Source organism: Talpa europaea, assembly GCF_964194135.1.
Source record: "Talpa europaea genome assembly, chromosome: 2".
NCBI lineage: Eukaryota > Metazoa > Chordata > Mammalia > Eulipotyphla > Talpidae > Talpa > Talpa europaea.
Window position 1 is genome coordinate 81,066,649 of NC_140068.1, and position 15,998 is coordinate 81,082,646.

Sequence of the window (15,998 nt, forward strand, 5' to 3'; positions counted from 1 at the left end):
TGGACTAATGCTTAAAATTCCTGTCTGGGCACTTGTAGTAAAAATATAAGACACTCTCTCTTTGGTCGTTAATAAAAGATCCTGGGGAAAAAATTGAAGTAGCTGGTGTTAATCATTAAACTTGCCCTGTGGTCAGCTCTGAACTTTTACTTTGCAGCACCTTTAGCTGGGGCATACTTGAGTTAGGAGAGTTATAGCGCAACATGAGTAAGTTACCTGCTGGGTAGCTGCAGGGTGGGATCTAACAGATAACACGGTCACTGGTTCCTGGCGGAGAGGAACAAGATTATTTAGAAAGGAAAAATAATTTCTCCCTCAAGTCACAGCAAGACTGAAACAGAAAAAGGTACTGTTGGATTTAGAAATATCTCTACTTTGTTTGTCAGGTATTGCATCTCTTGCCACTGTCTCCTGAACTAAAGTGGGCTATAGAGAAACAAGCTTGCAGCTCTGTCTCAAAGTCCCAAAGGAGGGGATGTTGTTGACAGGGAGGGAGGGAAAGAGGGAGAGGAGAAATGAGAGCCGGGAGAAAAGAATCTAGAGGAGAGAGAACAGCATACAGGTCTTCTGTGGCTGAAAATTTTCTGGTTTAAGAATGAAGTGGAGGCTGAGTTTGTTCTTAGGAAGAATTAGAAAAGTAATCATATTAAGGAAAACTGCATTTGTTTTTGATTGGATTGATCTATTTAGAAAAAAAAGGGGGGGGGTGGTCTAGACATAGGGCTCAAGAAAAGCAATGTGCATGTATACTTCCACTGTTCCAAGCTTGGGGGCAGGCCCTGAAATGGATGTTAAGATTATGCAGCCAGGTAATGCAGACTCCATGCTGAGGCCTTCTGTTGGGTGTCACGAGCAAGTTGAGCAAGTCGGATCCCACGCCTTTGCACCAAACAGCAAACACTCCTTTCTCTATCCATTTCTGAGAGTTGAAATGTTTTCAAATGAAATTCTATTCCAAATAGAATGTAAAATGTAGGGAAATTTGCAACTTGAATACTTGCTGAATTCATTTAGAAATTTTAGAGCTCCTTTCGTAAAGGCAAGTATCTGCCATCTCTACCCCATCTGCTTGGATTTAAAGGCAAATACAGATTAATTTCTGCTTTCCCAATTCCTCATACAGTGCCCAGGAGTGAATGGGCATGTTGAATTTTTTTTTAAATATTGGTAATTTTATATATCAGATTATCTGAATCAGGACATATCTGTAAGATAAATTTATTCTACGTTTTTTGCAGAGATTTTTTTTCTGGGAGTTTATTGTAGCTTTATATTTTTGGAAGTGGTACAGTTAATTTCTAGCCTCAGTGTTTTCTTAAAAAGATAAAGGTGTATTTACACACATACTCATATACATATTTATATTTAATTCTGTATTTTTTTAACTTTTAGAAAATTCCCAAGTTAGTAATTTTCAGAAGATTGTGTCTGTGCGCTGTGAGTAGGGGTGTCAGTAGCTCAGAAGTCTTTGTCCGGCAGCCATCAGGGTGTTGTGGAGGCTACGCAGCCTTTTAACCACGCTGCCTGGATTCTGCCCATTCCACATGTATGAAAACCATTTCCTTTCAGATTAGGTAAAACCAGGTTCAGATTATTTAAATTTGTGTTCACCAAGTATAATTTTCTGAGCACCTAGAGGCCCCTTTGTACTAAGAGGGTTGTAAAATACAAGACCAGTCCCTGGATTCCTTTGGGGAATGGAAATAGACAAGAATAGACATACATGGCACTGCCTTGTCAGGCAAGGAAGACAAAAACTGGAGGTTCAGGGAGAAAGGGGGTGTAGGGTAAATGATTTTCAGGCTTTTCTGCTCTCCCACCATTAGGATTGCATATGTTTGTTACATTTTATAAGTTTTATTTACTTCTGTGGGCCATGGCTCAGTATTGAGATACTCGCCAAGAGAAGCAGAGACAGGACAAGAACCAGGAGAGAGAAGGGGAGAAAGAATGCCAGAGAAACCCAGGGTGAAGACTTGCCAGGGGCTTGGAGGCCTGCTGGCACCCCTGCCTGCCGTGTACCTCGTTGCTGCACTACATGTAAGAGCTCGATAAAAACCTGAGAAAGCCACCGAGGGCTCCAGGACTCTCCTTTACCTGGTCTGCTTGAATCATAGAAAACCTGCTCTGGGCCATCCTGCCACTACAGGGAGATAAGAATCTGGATGGCTGGATGGGGGGTGGAGGAGGTCTTGGAGAGGGTGTGAACTCTGGTTGACCCTTGAGCTGGGTAACAGGAAGCTCCTCAACCCTTCCCCTGTCCTTGAATTGTACTTCTGCCATCAGTGGGAACCATTTTCAAGGACATAGCTTGTGAGTGCAATGACAGCTAAGGCTGTCCGGATGGTAGAAGTGACTGAGCCCAGTGACTGCCTCTAGAAACTTCAGATGGGCTGGGAGAGCTCCTTGTCATAAGGCTTTAAAAGGCAAGCCTTGCATGTAAGTGTTCTCACCTATCAAACCTGCCCCTGCCATCCTGGAGTAGCTGGTCTCTTTCTTCCATCCTTTTTTGACCTCCCGAGCCAGTTCATGGAACCCATTCTGGGGGTGGGTTCCGTGGAGTTGACGACGATGCTGAGCTGGGCCCTGAAGCATGGCAAGGATTTCATCAGGCCCCTGGGGAGTTTGAGGGATCCCAGAGTGATCAGCAGGAGCCAAGGCCAAGGCTTGTCTGACACCGGATGGGGAGAGTAGCCCACTGTAGCGTGGGGCTCATGTTAGAGAGCAATGCGGGAAGGTTGGGGAGGTGGGGGGCAGTGGTGGAAGGGTTTAAAAGTCAGAGAGGCCTTTGCATTGGAAATAGAGCATCTGAGAAAGGGAGTGGAACATATCCAAGCTAATTTCTTCACTGTATCATCTCAGTTAACCTTGATAAAATCTTTAATGAACTTATTATTTCACAAAGCCTGATGTTTCTGCTTTGAATTGGCACAGTGAGGGCAGTGATTAAAAAAGTGGGTTTGGCAGACAGTCCCTGTAGGATGGTCTGTGACCCTTTGAGGGCCCAGCTTTGCCAGCAGCTGCTTTTCTCCTTCCTTTCTCTTTTGGGTTAAGAAAATTTCCCCACATTCTTGTTAGTAACACTTTTTTCAATCTATTAGCATATTTAACATTTACTTTGTTAAATTCTTTACTTTTTTATGTTGATTGGTTCCTGGAGGATTGAAACTTCTGAAACAAAACAAAAGGAAACAACCTCCCCCTTACTCCTCCCCTCCCCTCCAACCACCATTAATTAGTATTTTGTTATTTGGACTTTTGGTTTTAAAAATTCAGCTTTTGGATAAATATTGAATGGTCATACATTCACTTATATGTGGAATGTAGAGATCCGAAACAAAGAGTCAAGGGAAAGAAAGACAAAGCTTGCAAGCTGACTTTAGATCTAAGATATAAAGCAAGGGAGGGAAAGGGACAGGGTCAAAACAGGGCAGGGAAGAGCACAAGGGACTGTGGTGATGGGTCATGGGCCTATGGTGTTGAGAGAACTACAGGGACCACACCAGAGGGAAGAAATTAAATACTATCCCAAAATTAACAAAGATGTAAGAAAATAAATAAAAGATTAAAAAAATAAAAATTCTGCTTTTGTTTAATAGTGAGTTCATTTAAACAGGCATAAAATAAATTGGTGGGATAAGGGGTTGAATTAATGAGTTTAAGATTTTTAGATAATCTTTTCCTCTCCAGCTTAGGAAGAAGGTGGGTCCCTTTGAAGACTCTAGGAGCAGGTTGGTATTATGTCCTTATTTTTTCAAGTTTTTACAGAGCAAATTTATAGTATGCATGCAAAAAAATGATAGTAAATTGTCTTTTTTTTTAAACACAAAAGCTATACTTCTCCAATCAAAACTGAAAATGCTTTTCATGTCTGAACAATTTTGAGAAGACTGAGTGGACAAGATGTCTGTGTGTCTGATCTCTCTCATAAGTATGGAAATACTACTTTTGTCAAGTGAGTTGCGCGTATTCTGAAGGCATAAATGGAAAACAACAAGTTATGTTAAGAACTAGCTCATTGGGGTACTTAGAATATTACTGGGGGGGAGTGTCGAAGTATCTGCTTTGAATTTGAATTTGAAATAAGGTTCTAAAATTTTCTCTTCCTCTCTAGAAAGTGGAAATACAATAATTAAGTGGTAGCTTTATAATTAAATATGACCACCAGATTAAAGAGTGGGAGAGAGATAAGAGATATGGGTTCAATTAGGAATCAAAAATCAATTTTTTATGCTTGATCTTTTTTTTTTCTGTTTAATAGTTCAGGTTCTATTAAATAGTTGTGAATACGTATGTTAATTTTTATTGGCCAGTGGAGATTGCTGTTAGAGTCTAGAGCTTTTAATTACAACTTGATAACATTCATTTCATAATTTCTTTTTGAGCCACATAATTTAATTTTTAAAAGATTTTTAACTTTAACTTCTCTAAGAAGTAATTTACTGTGTCTTAGCAATTAATGACTACAGGTATTAAAATCTCCTTTCCTCTGTGATTGTCCTCTGTATTGTTTTATGGCATTTGTTTTAGTTTTCTTTGGGTAGAATTATCTAATGCACATTTAAGGTAGAAGTGTGGACTGATATGGCTGGAGCTGCCATGAATGGTTGTATAGATGTGAATGATTCTCCACACCCTTGCTTGTGCAGTGCTCTCCCTACTCAGCTGTACATGCGAGCCCTGAGCTAGTGCAATTAGTGTGATCTGGTTTATGCTTTAACCTTTATGACATATAAACTGCAGTGTGTTCTGTAGGTAACACTTTTTTTTGTTTATGACCTCCATGAGTTGTTGACTGATTTTTGCTAATTTCTTTAAATTGCTTTTACCTTGGCCAAGGCATGTTCAGTAACATCTTCAAAGGTGGAGGTATTGACTAAGCTCATGCTTAGCTGATGGAGTCAATGACAGAAACTTTCTTTAGTCTGGCCTGTGAAGTCTATACCATCTTTTATTTAAAAAAAAGCAATTTTGGCACTCCTCTATACTTGAGTCCCTCTCTAAGCAGGGAAGGCATAACTCTAAAGAATTTTGTATCTATTTGGGAAATTATTCTGATCATGTATTCAAAGGGGGGAAATTAGAATATGGTAAACTGAGCAGGAAGATTGAAATAAGGTTCTAAAATTTTCTCTTCCTCTCTAGAAAGTGGAAATACAATAATTAAGTGGTAGCTTTATAATTAAATATGACCACCAGATTAAAGAGTGGGAGAGAGATAAGAGATATGGGTTCAATTAGGAATCAAATGTCTTTGAGGACCTTTCCAAGTAGACATTCAGAATTTTTCTTGTAAACACTGGGTTTTGGGATACCTAAGATAAAAGCCTCAGTTAGAACCTTCCTTAAAATGGGAATTTGGCAGGTGTGGTCCCTAGACCAGTAGAAGTAGCAGTAGTTGGCAAGAATTTTATATTCTTTGGGCCCACCCCAGATCTACTCAATCAATTACTCTGGTAGTGGGGTGCCCACAAACTGCTTTGTCAAGCCTTCCTGGCTGCTGATAAACACCAGTTTTCCTTCATAACATCTGGGAAGCTGGTGGATAAAATATGACCTTCACAATTAATATAATATTTTCTCCTTTTATTTGCAGAGCCTTGTCTGGGCTTCCACATTGAACCCAAAGAAGGTAGCCTTGCCGGGGGAACGTGGATTACAGTCATGCTAGATGGTAGGTTTGGGTCTTTCCAAATGCAAAATTCTTATTTGTTGATCTAATGACACCTAATATGAGCTTTTGGTTTTCTTCATTGTTTAAGGACTGGTGTAAAAGATGACCTGTAGGGAGAGGGACCATTTCACCACTTTGGCTTTCTAGATGCTCTCTTGTTAATGCCACAGAAGTAGGGCACTTCACACCACTATGTGTCTGTGTCATTTCCTATCCCACGCGTTGAGGTGGAGCTCTAGGAACCCTGCATGAGACATATGGAAATGTGTGTAGCATAATATTTGATACGCCTCTCCTAGAATCTTGATTATCTTCCTTGAAGATAATTCTATGTGTGAGGTCCATCACCCTCGCAAATACATCTATGGTAAAGAATAACTTTGAGGGTTGAAAATTTCTCTCTAGGATTAATGTGAATGGACCTGAAGAGAAAATTTTTATTAATAAACTTATCAGAGCATTCATTTAGATAGCAGTCATCAATGCCTTTGGAAATGAGGAATATTAACTTATTCCTTAGGCAAAAACATTGCCCTCATGTGGCCATATATTTACATTATCTTATAAATACATTATTCCATTATTTTGTAAATATATTATCTTTACAACTCTGATTCTCCTTTCTCTTGGGTTTAGGTTTGGAGTCTGGTCTGCTTTATCCTGACAATGGCTCTCAGTTGGAGATACACCTGGTGAATGTGACTCTGCCTGAGCTGCCAAGTGTCCCCTGTGACATTTCTCCAGTCTTCTTGGATTTGCCAGTGGTGATGTGCAGGACTAGGTACGCCTGCCTGCCCAGGAATGAGAAGACCAGACAGGATGAGTGCTGGGCTTGTTTCTATAGTTCTTGGTGGCAAATTAGAGCAACTCCTGCTGCGACTGCATTTACCAGATAGAGTTTTAAAAAATGTTCCTTGTGAATATGCCTCTTAAAATGTCCTCATCAGGGCTCAAGGGAGGATGAGACTAGGGGAAGAATTTTGAGATACTTATAAGGAGGGTCTGGATTATATTCCAGTTTTTTTTGCAATGAATCCTATGACTTAAAATTTTAATAAGTGGTACCATTTTGTCATCTAAAGAACTCATCTATTGAAATAGGTATAATTGTAGTGATTGTGCAAAAATACACAACCAGTGTAAAGCCAGTCTTCAATTGGCTGAGACTGAGGTGGTCTCTATGGGATTTTAGGTAATCTGTTGTACTATACCAGTTTGTGTTGGTTTATGAAGTTTGTACTGGTTCATTCACTACTCATGTCTTAGAGATGCTGCATGAAAGGGAGTCATTGGCTAAGAGAGGAAAAATATTACTGTTTCCTTTTATTCTCAGCTCCCTTTTTCAGGAAGACTTCCTCTCCCTCATCTCTGCCTATGTGAATCCTAACCAACTATATTGCAAATGACACTTTCCCCCGAATATCCAACTGAGTGTAATCTTTCTCTTTCTTTTTTTTTAAAGCTTTATTTATCCATGTGTACAAGAACTGGGGCACAGGCCAGAGGTGCGGAGGGTGAGAGGATTCGCCAGAGACAGATTGGGGAACAGAACAGGCAGATCAACTGCTGAGGGGAGCAGCAGGCAAGTCAGGAGAGGTCTGCTGTGCCATGTGGGTAGCTCCCTGGCCAGGGATCGAACTCATGCTGCAGTGGCTGCGGATAGCTTCAGAGGTTGCGTGTTAACCCCTTGTGCCACCAGGGAGGCCTTTTCTCTTTTTTTGAAATAGGGTCGAGTAGGAGCTAAAGTCCAGGCTGTAATTGCAATAGCTTTGAGAATCACTTTTCAATAATTCATCCATAAGGTATATGTGCATTATAAGCACATTCACGCATCATGTAAACACACACTTTTTTTATGTGCATTCATCAAAAGGGAAAACCTCTGTGTGATTTACACAGTACAGCATGTGTAGCTGTAGTGACCTGTTTCCTCAGCCCTTTGTTTCTAATAACACTTGTGTCAGCTGCTCACTTGTCAGATTTATCCTTATAGAATTAAGTGCTTTGTGGACAGAAAATGTGTTTGACCCACAGATATCTTGCAAGTAGAAGATGTTCATAAGTGTCAGTTAAATTGAGCTTCCTTATAGTACTACTATTGGTTTTACAATTGGGTCATATATTTTCTTTAGGTTTTATGGAATAATATTTGAGCATAGAGTTCCTTGTCATGAAACAAGCCAAAGCCCTGAAGTTTTCATGTTCTATATCCTCAGTCCCAATATAATAATGCTTTTATGCTGCATCTTTGGTTTTATATCATCTTATGAAGAAAAAGAAATACTACCCTCATAAATGTGCTCATTGACTGGAAGATGAATATCAAATTCAATTAACATTTAAATGTGGAAAAATGTACATTAGCAATGAAATAGTGTTATACTCATTATCTTAAAAAGCTAGGTCTGCTTTTGGCAAAACAGCCATTGTAGCATCTAACTCAATATTACCCAGACAAAATGAATGTATTTTAAGATTTTCTAATAACCACATTAAAAGTCAATCGAGACAGGTAAGATTTATTTTAACAACATCTTACTTAACCCAAAGTATCCAAAATGTTATCATTTAAAAATGTAATCAATATACAAATTACTGAGATATATTATCTTTTTGCTGCTCAAGGCTTCAAACCCAATATGTATATTACACATAGGATTTCTAATTAGGACATGTCACATTTCCAGTGCCAGTAACCACATGTGGCTAGTGATTAACACATTGGATGGTGTAGATTTAAATATTTAGGATTATACCAGTGATTTTGATGAGGTTTGGGGGAGGCAGTCTTTAATCTAGCTCCTTACTCATCATATTACTTCTCTTATAAACATCAAAATGAATGGCAGCCTCAAAAAGACAAAGAAGTCATGGTAATATTTGTTAAAAAAAAAGATGGGAGAGTCTAGGACTCTTTTGACTATTTATAGGCTACCTATATGATTGCAAAGTGAAGAAATTTTTTGGGGGAAATAAAGAAAACCAATGCCTTTTATCAAGAGCCTAGGATTCAAGTCCTACTTTGCCCTTAAACTGTGACGTTCATACACATGTTTCTCTTAGTCTATTAAAATCTGTCATTTTTCTAAAAAATGAAATATAGGATGAGATAATCTATGAGAGTCTCTCCCAACTCTTAAAGACCTGTGAACCTATGATTCTGAGAAATAGGACAGAATTTTAAAATTTAATTTTAGGAAGGGCCTCCCCGGTGGCGCAGCAGTTGAGCGCTTGTGAAGTTGAGGTTGCGAAGTTTCCTGCAGCCTCTGCAGCACTGGTTCGATCCCCGGCCACCAGGCGAGGGTCCCACATGGCGCGCAGACCTCTCCTGCCACCCGCTGCTCCCCTCAGCAGTGTACTTCGGTCCTTCTGCCTGTTCTGCTCCCTGCTCTAGCTCTGGTGAATTCTCTCACCCTCCCATGCTTCTGACTGTACCCAGTGCTTGTATAAATAAATAAATAAATAAACCAAAAAAAAAAAAAAAAACCCCACAGAAAAAATTAATTTTAGGAATTTTCAATTGCAAAATCATTAACTTGTCTTGCTGAAGGATATAATCTTTCAAGTGAGTGTTTTTAAGAGGTGAAATGCTAAATATAGGAATGCTTGGTTAGTTTTGTTTCACACAAGCAGGGAAGGAATTTGAAGTGGTCAAGTAGGCTTCCTAGTTCAGCTATTCCTGATTTTGATTCACAAGGATTTCTACTTTCTGCTGTTAGATCTCTGTTGTCCGAAGCACATGAGGGTCAGTACTACCTGCAAGTGCTTTCTGGGAAGCAGGTGATAGGCAGCCCATGCCCAGGACCACAAGACAATTGTACTTTCAAGGTGAGTTCTGAGGGTGGAGAAATGTGTGTCCATCTGGTCTGAGGGTGTTCTGGTGTTATCAACAAGAGAGTTATAAATCAGTCAGAGTCTGCTTTGCCAGGGTAAGAGGAAAGGTGGGTGGTAGTTGGGGTTTCTGAGGCTATAGTAAAGAAAGTTAATTATTAAGCATTTACATGTCAGGCTCTAGCTAAGTGCTTTATGCATATTCTGTTCATAACTATCTTATGGGGTAGCTTTTTATAATCGTGTTTTTATAGATGAGCAACCTGAGGCTCATGGAGATTAAATAATTTGCCCATGTCTTCCAGGTAGTAAATAGTGGAACCAAGACTTAAACATTGCCCAAACTGAATCCCACAGAGGAGCCACAGATATTGCCATGTGCATTTCATTTTATAACTGAGAGGATCCCAAGTCTCAGTGTGGTGAAGGAACTCAGGGACACACTTCCACCTTCCTCTCTGCTTCACAGTTGATTTCTGTTACTCTTTCCAACCCCAGATTGAAAGGATATTTGCTGGTGGAATTCTCCTTCAAACTCAGATAGAGCAAAAGGAAGCAGAGAAAGAGAGTTTATGAGCCAATGCCTGACTTATTTTAGAGCCTCGATATGCATACCAGGGTTTAATTTTATGTTTGGTTCAGTCCACTGTCCATTTCAGTTTAGTTTTACCCTGAAAGGATTTCTGAAAGGGCAGATCAAAGACTTTTTATAAAAGGCAGAGATTTGGCAGTGTTTTTTGACTTGGTTGTATTTCCCAAAGGATGTTTGAACTTTCCACAAGAGCACAATCGAGTCATTAATTAAAGCTCCTTTAGAACAGACTTCAGATTCATCTCTAATACGCTCCACGTTTTACATAGGCAGTATATTTTTCAAATTTCAAATTGCTTGTTTCTTAATTTAAGAGTATCTTCTTTTCTGGAATTTTGCTTTTGTATATACACAGCAGAAAGAAAAAAAAAAAGCACTCTTTCTTGTTAAGACCTGACCCCAGCCCCTACAAGGCCTCAGTGAATGTAACTAGAGGTGACAGCGCATGCGCCTTAAGCTCCATGCTGGTTTTGGTTCATGTTCCTTTCACTCCGGAGAGTAGTTTTCTTATTAATGATGGGAAAAGAGAGGGCAGGGAAAGAAGAGGAATACTTCTTAAAATTGCACATTAAAGAAAACAAGTCCTTCACTGGTTCAACTAGCTTGGTGAGCTGATGAAAAATCACCAGGGGTTGCAGTTAATGAGAGGTATTCCAAGCTAAATAAAATACAGTGTGTCTCTTTGTTTTGGGACTGGGACTGGGGGATCCATGAGTATTAAAAATTAATTCCATCTCCCCAGTCCACTCCAAAGAGCCTGCTGCAGGCACTGACAAGTCTGAGCGTCTCTCAGGGTTATCAAGCAGCTGGTGGCTGTGGCTGCATCATTCTAATCTTCGGCTCCTCTTCTTCCTCATCTTGCTGCTGCTGACCTCACTTGAGCTCAAGGAGCAGCATGTGGGAAGCTTGTTTCAGAAGCTCATTAATTTTTCACTTTGTCATGTCTCTAGCTTGGTGGGTGACCAGAGACTTGTTTCTCTTAGAAATGTACCATTTTATATTGTGTCAGCTCAGAGAATCACATGTGAAGCTCTTTTTGAGTGAACCTGCCCCACTACTCACTGAGGAATTGAGGGCATAATAAGGGGGTGTCCTTATTCCCCCTATTCTTCTGGTGAAAGGCTCACAGACTGAGTAGTAGTAGATCTTATATTTCAATTTGGAAACCAAGAGGTATGTTTCCTTATTTGATTTAGACTTTGTTGTTCCAGCTCTCTCATTTTCTCATTTGTGAGAAAAGGCTATGACACTCTCCACTTCATGAGGTGCCAATGATAAAGTTCCACTGGAAATGCTAGTGGTGTAAAAAGGGTCCTGGGATGGTGAAAGGCAGTAGGAGGATGGGAGGTGGTGGTGGCGATGATTTGGCAGGTGTATGTGGAATTTCATTAATATTTATCTTGTAGTGAGATCTGAGCTAGCTCCCAGCCAGTGAGGTCATAGCATTCCACTTTTGACCCCCTGACCGTACATATTTTCTGTGAACTGTTTTTCTAGCCCTTAACTTCAGGAGGAAAATAACCTTAATGGCAGACTGTCAGCCCCTATGGGTCAATACTTAAAACCTCCTCTTGCTGAACTGCCCCCAGCTTTGTTGACACATTCATTGATTCTCCATGTCTGCTTAGGGCTGTTGATTAACAACCTGGTTATATTTTGGTGATCTTCCTGGGAGGCTTGATTCCTGGGGTGCTGTTGGAAGCAGACCAAGAAAATCAATTTGCTGTCATTTGTTTTGTAAATGACAAGCACCCTAGGTGGTAGAGAATGAAGGCAGTCTAGGTTTCTAGAGGAGGTTAGGGGTGAAGAAGCAGGAGGGATGCTCTTCTTCCATGAGTCATTAGCTCAGGACTCAAATCTTGGCCTGGTCAGTTCATTCTTAAGTTTCTCTGTTTCTTCACTTTAACTGTCAAGGCCACTAAACTTGGTGGAACCGGATGCTTATTGATGAGGTGGAATTCCTGAAACTGTCTAATTCTCCCCTCTGCTTCCAGGCACTATATCCTTCATCTCAGGCGGGACCACTCCATTCATTCACAGAATGTTTCCTGTGTAGCAGGTTGGCACAAGCATACAATACCCAAGTCAGGCATTATCTCTGCCTTTCTGGAGTTTTATTTAGCAGATGATGTGAATCTGGGGAGGGGACATTGCAAGATGATTTGGAGGGCCATGAGCAAGCAGGCTTTCGCATGCTCCCGATTCGCTCATCAGTGCCTTTTTTTCATCCTTATTTGAAGGGTAATGTTGCTTCCCATTCCTTGAATCTTTTTCCTCCCAATAGTCATCTTCCAGTTTCCCAAAAAATACCCAACTTTCATTTTTTCTTAGCTGGTTAATCCAAACCAAAGTGCTGACTGATCATAATTTAATTTGCAGTTCCTTCCATTCAGATAAACCAATTCTTGTCCAGGAATAAAAAAATAAAAATTCAAGACCTGAAGCTATCAAGTTATAATAATGGAATGAAAAGTTATTATTCTAAAGCATGGCCTACTTTTTGTTCCTTCTGGTAAAATGTGCTCCTAGGTGTGGAGGTAGGCAGGTAGAAACAGGCTGTCCAAGGTTTGGATAAGATGCAGAATAAAGAGCTGGATGACCTTCCATAAATTTTCTTTACCTCCTCTATGGAAGAGCATAATAAATGTCACTTCTGCTTCACAGAAATGTTATGGAGATAAGAAATAAATGTAGAGGTGATTTGACTACTGTAGACAAATGCTCTAGGAGAAGGACTGGACTTGTGTTTGTAGTTGTGATATTCTAATAAAATGCTCTTTCATGGTGACATTTTCTTGACAGTTTTCCAGGGCGGAGACTCCCATTGTTTACCAGGTTAACCCTCCAAGTGGAGTTCCAGGTAAGATCTCCTATTCAAATGGGATTAGGAATCTATTTGTCAAAGACTATTGCAGACTTTTCTTAACAGGTGAGTGGAACCTTTAAGCTTCTTCCCTGATGCTGATTTGAAAATAAGTCTCAACCTCCTGTTCATTTCTATGATGGTTTGGTTTCACCTCTGGGCACTTGTGCTCTGTTTCTTCACTGATAACAAAAGGAATTCAAGAAAGAGGCCAGCAAAATCAAGTCAGGGGCTGTCTGAGAATGGAGGAAACAGAAGCTATTATTGCTCTGAACTTTGTAGTCATCCATCTAATAACTTAGATGGAACCTCACTGGATCCAGGTTCTGTTCTAAGCTATTGACATATATTATCTTATTAGAGCCTCAAAAACCTGATAATACAGGAGTGATTATTATCCTCATTTTGCAGATGAGGAAATGAGATTCCAAAAGGCGAAGCAACTTATTCAACTTTGTTATATTGCTAATAAATAGTATAACTGAGATTTGAAAGCAGAGAGCCAGAATCAGAGAGGGTCATTCACCACACATTTTGTCCTGGATGGAGTAGTGTTGGATGCCACTTGGGAAGCCATTTATTCTGGGCCTTATCCTGGCCATTTGTTTATGAGTTAGAGAGCACACAGACATGTGATGGCCAAGAGTACAGAAGAGAAGAAAGAGTTGTGGGAGTTATATAAAAGGAGAAGAGATTGCAGCTAACATGTAGATTCAGGAGCTGCTAAATCTACCTTAAGACTAAGCAGTAAACACAGATAGGATTATTGCTGTTCGATTCTCTGGAAATTCCTACATCTCTTTCAGATTTTTCATTTACTCAGAATTTCTAGGATGGTATAAATGTGGGAATACATGTTGCTAAGTTTTTATATGTGGTTGTGTCTAAATGCATTAAGAATGTCAAAATGAATAACTGACTTTCTGAAAAGTATTTGGACATTGTGTGTGTGTGTGTGTGTGTGTGTATAATTAAATTGTATCCTGAACAAATGAATCTGGCATTATCTTAGTGTGGGTTGTTCACAGATCTGTTCCTTTCCATTTGTTGAAATAATCAAGATGTGATCATGCTTTATTAAATAAAAGATGTGGTGTATGAAAACCTCATGCTGATGTTTAGATTCCTGCTGCTTGGGTGTTAGAAAGCTCCTGTTTAGAAGGCAAGAGTCTTGTTTGAGTGAGGGGTGGGAAGGAGCCAGCCATGAGAGGTGTGAGGTGGGATGCCAGCCGGCACCCAGATATGCCAAGCCTGTTTCCCCACCAGGTCTGAGTTCTGTGCAGTGTCTCCTCCAGCTTCTGGGGGAACTATGGGGGTTAGCCTGGTTGCAGTGGTCCCTCAGGGCAGGATCCACACAGCTGCATCTTGAAATCACTTTTCAGGCGATTACTCTGATTTCATTTAGGAAGCCTGCCCAGTGTGGCAGCCAGGGAGACAGGGGAGGTGGTGGGGACAGGGGAGCTGACATTTTAAGAGCAGCTGAATGTCTAGATGTGGTTCACGGGCCCCCACTGTGAAGAGGGATCCCCTGGCACCAAGGTCTGTCATAGCCACTCATCAGCCTCTGTCAGGCTTCTTTGTTTAGAAATAAAACGAAAACTCAGGGATTCCTGGTGTCTGTAATCTGTTATTGATTTTAAAATTGTGCTCATCAATGCTAGAAGTCATGCTCCCCAAAGTCAGGGAATTGATAAGTTAGCTCTACTAATATGAAGGGGGCTTATTTCTCCAGTGTTAGCAGAAGTAAAGAACTTGCAAATCTAGATTTTCCCCATTTTTTGACCTTTGTCTAAGGCATCAGTTTCTTTCTCTTCCTACCCATTCACCTGTAAAGTGCCCATCATACTTCCTGGGAGGTCTCAGGTGTTTGATGCTTGCACCCTCATTCTTATGACCTCAAAAGAGAGGAGTATTAAGCTAAAACTTGCTACCATTTGTGGATGGTTACACGCAGTTAGGATAGTCACTTCACGTTTATAGAACACAAGTGCAGTGTGAAGGGAAAACCTTCCCTGAATGATTTTTTGTTGTCCTGAGTGTGGTCATGGAGGGGCTCATAGTCATCTGACTTCAGTGACCTTCTGGGCCCCAGAGGTATCTTTTGCTTTTCCATTTTTGAGGTTTTACCTGATTAACCAGCATCTCTCTCACCTCCCAGTATTGTGACGCTCGAAGATTACAGCGTAGAGGGTTGAATTCTCTAAGTATTTGGAAGGCACACGTTTCCAGGTTGTGGGACTGTGTGATGAACTTTGGCTGTATCAACTAGGGATGGTGTGTTTGCTTGAAATCTTGTCTCATGCAGTTCCTCAAACTGAGTTCAGATGTTTTCCAACTCTGGGGGAAATTACTGATGTAGCATCTGTTAGGACCCAAACTCTTCCTGAGAAGAAGTCACTTCAGATTTCTTTCCCAATGCCCAGGGCAGGTAGTGTCTTGAGTGCACCTTGCTGAAAGAGGTTGCTGATTATTGCACCCCATCCTTTTGACCTCATCAGAGGTGGGTATTAAGGAAAAACTTACTATCCAGTGAAAATTCCTACAAGTCATATTGAGGAGCCCCAGCAGCTGAATTGATCCATTTACTAGCGGGCAAAGCAGACATCCACCGCACGCAGACCCTCAATTTGCTTTGTCTTTGACAGAAACATTTTGTTGCATGAATGTCTGTTGTCTATCCTTTAAGCCATAACTCCATTGCTCTCTTGAGCCCTTTATCTTTTGTTTTTGTCCCATTGGGTCATCCATGACATTATCTTTTGTACTCTGAGATATGGAAAAAAGACGAATATCCCTGAATATCCGTCCAGATCATGTGATATGCGCCTCCTTCTGGATCCATATTAACAAGTGTCCAAAGGAAAGTCTAATGAAACATGAAGCACCCCCAAGGCACAGGGACCTACACACAGGGACAGGCAGTGTAAGGAAACTGTTTATTCCCCCTGATGCTTTATGAGACCATGAAGAATATCCCTTAGTCTTTCTGTGCTCCATACAGAGACGATTAATCCTTTGATTGCAATGATTGGTTATTT

At 40.5% G+C, this 15,998-nt stretch overlaps 1 protein-coding gene across 1 annotated transcript in view; it reads left to right on the forward strand.

Moving 5' to 3' along the window:
* Positions 1-203: 203 nt before the first annotated feature.
* PKHD1 (PKHD1 ciliary IPT domain containing fibrocystin/polyductin) overlaps positions 204-15,998 on the forward strand; it is a gene marked incomplete at both ends in the record, with an annotated part of 445,094 nt that continues 429,299 nt past the window's right edge. Inside the window, 5 exons of the mRNA XM_084258872.1 lie at positions 204-207; positions 5,597-5,674; positions 6,311-6,455; positions 9,394-9,502; positions 12,900-12,957. Coding sequence (XP_084114998.1) covers positions 204-207; positions 5,597-5,674; positions 6,311-6,455; positions 9,394-9,502; positions 12,900-12,957 — 394 coding nt within the window. The remainder of the gene's footprint in view (positions 208-5,596; positions 5,675-6,310; positions 6,456-9,393; positions 9,503-12,899; positions 12,958-15,998) is intronic.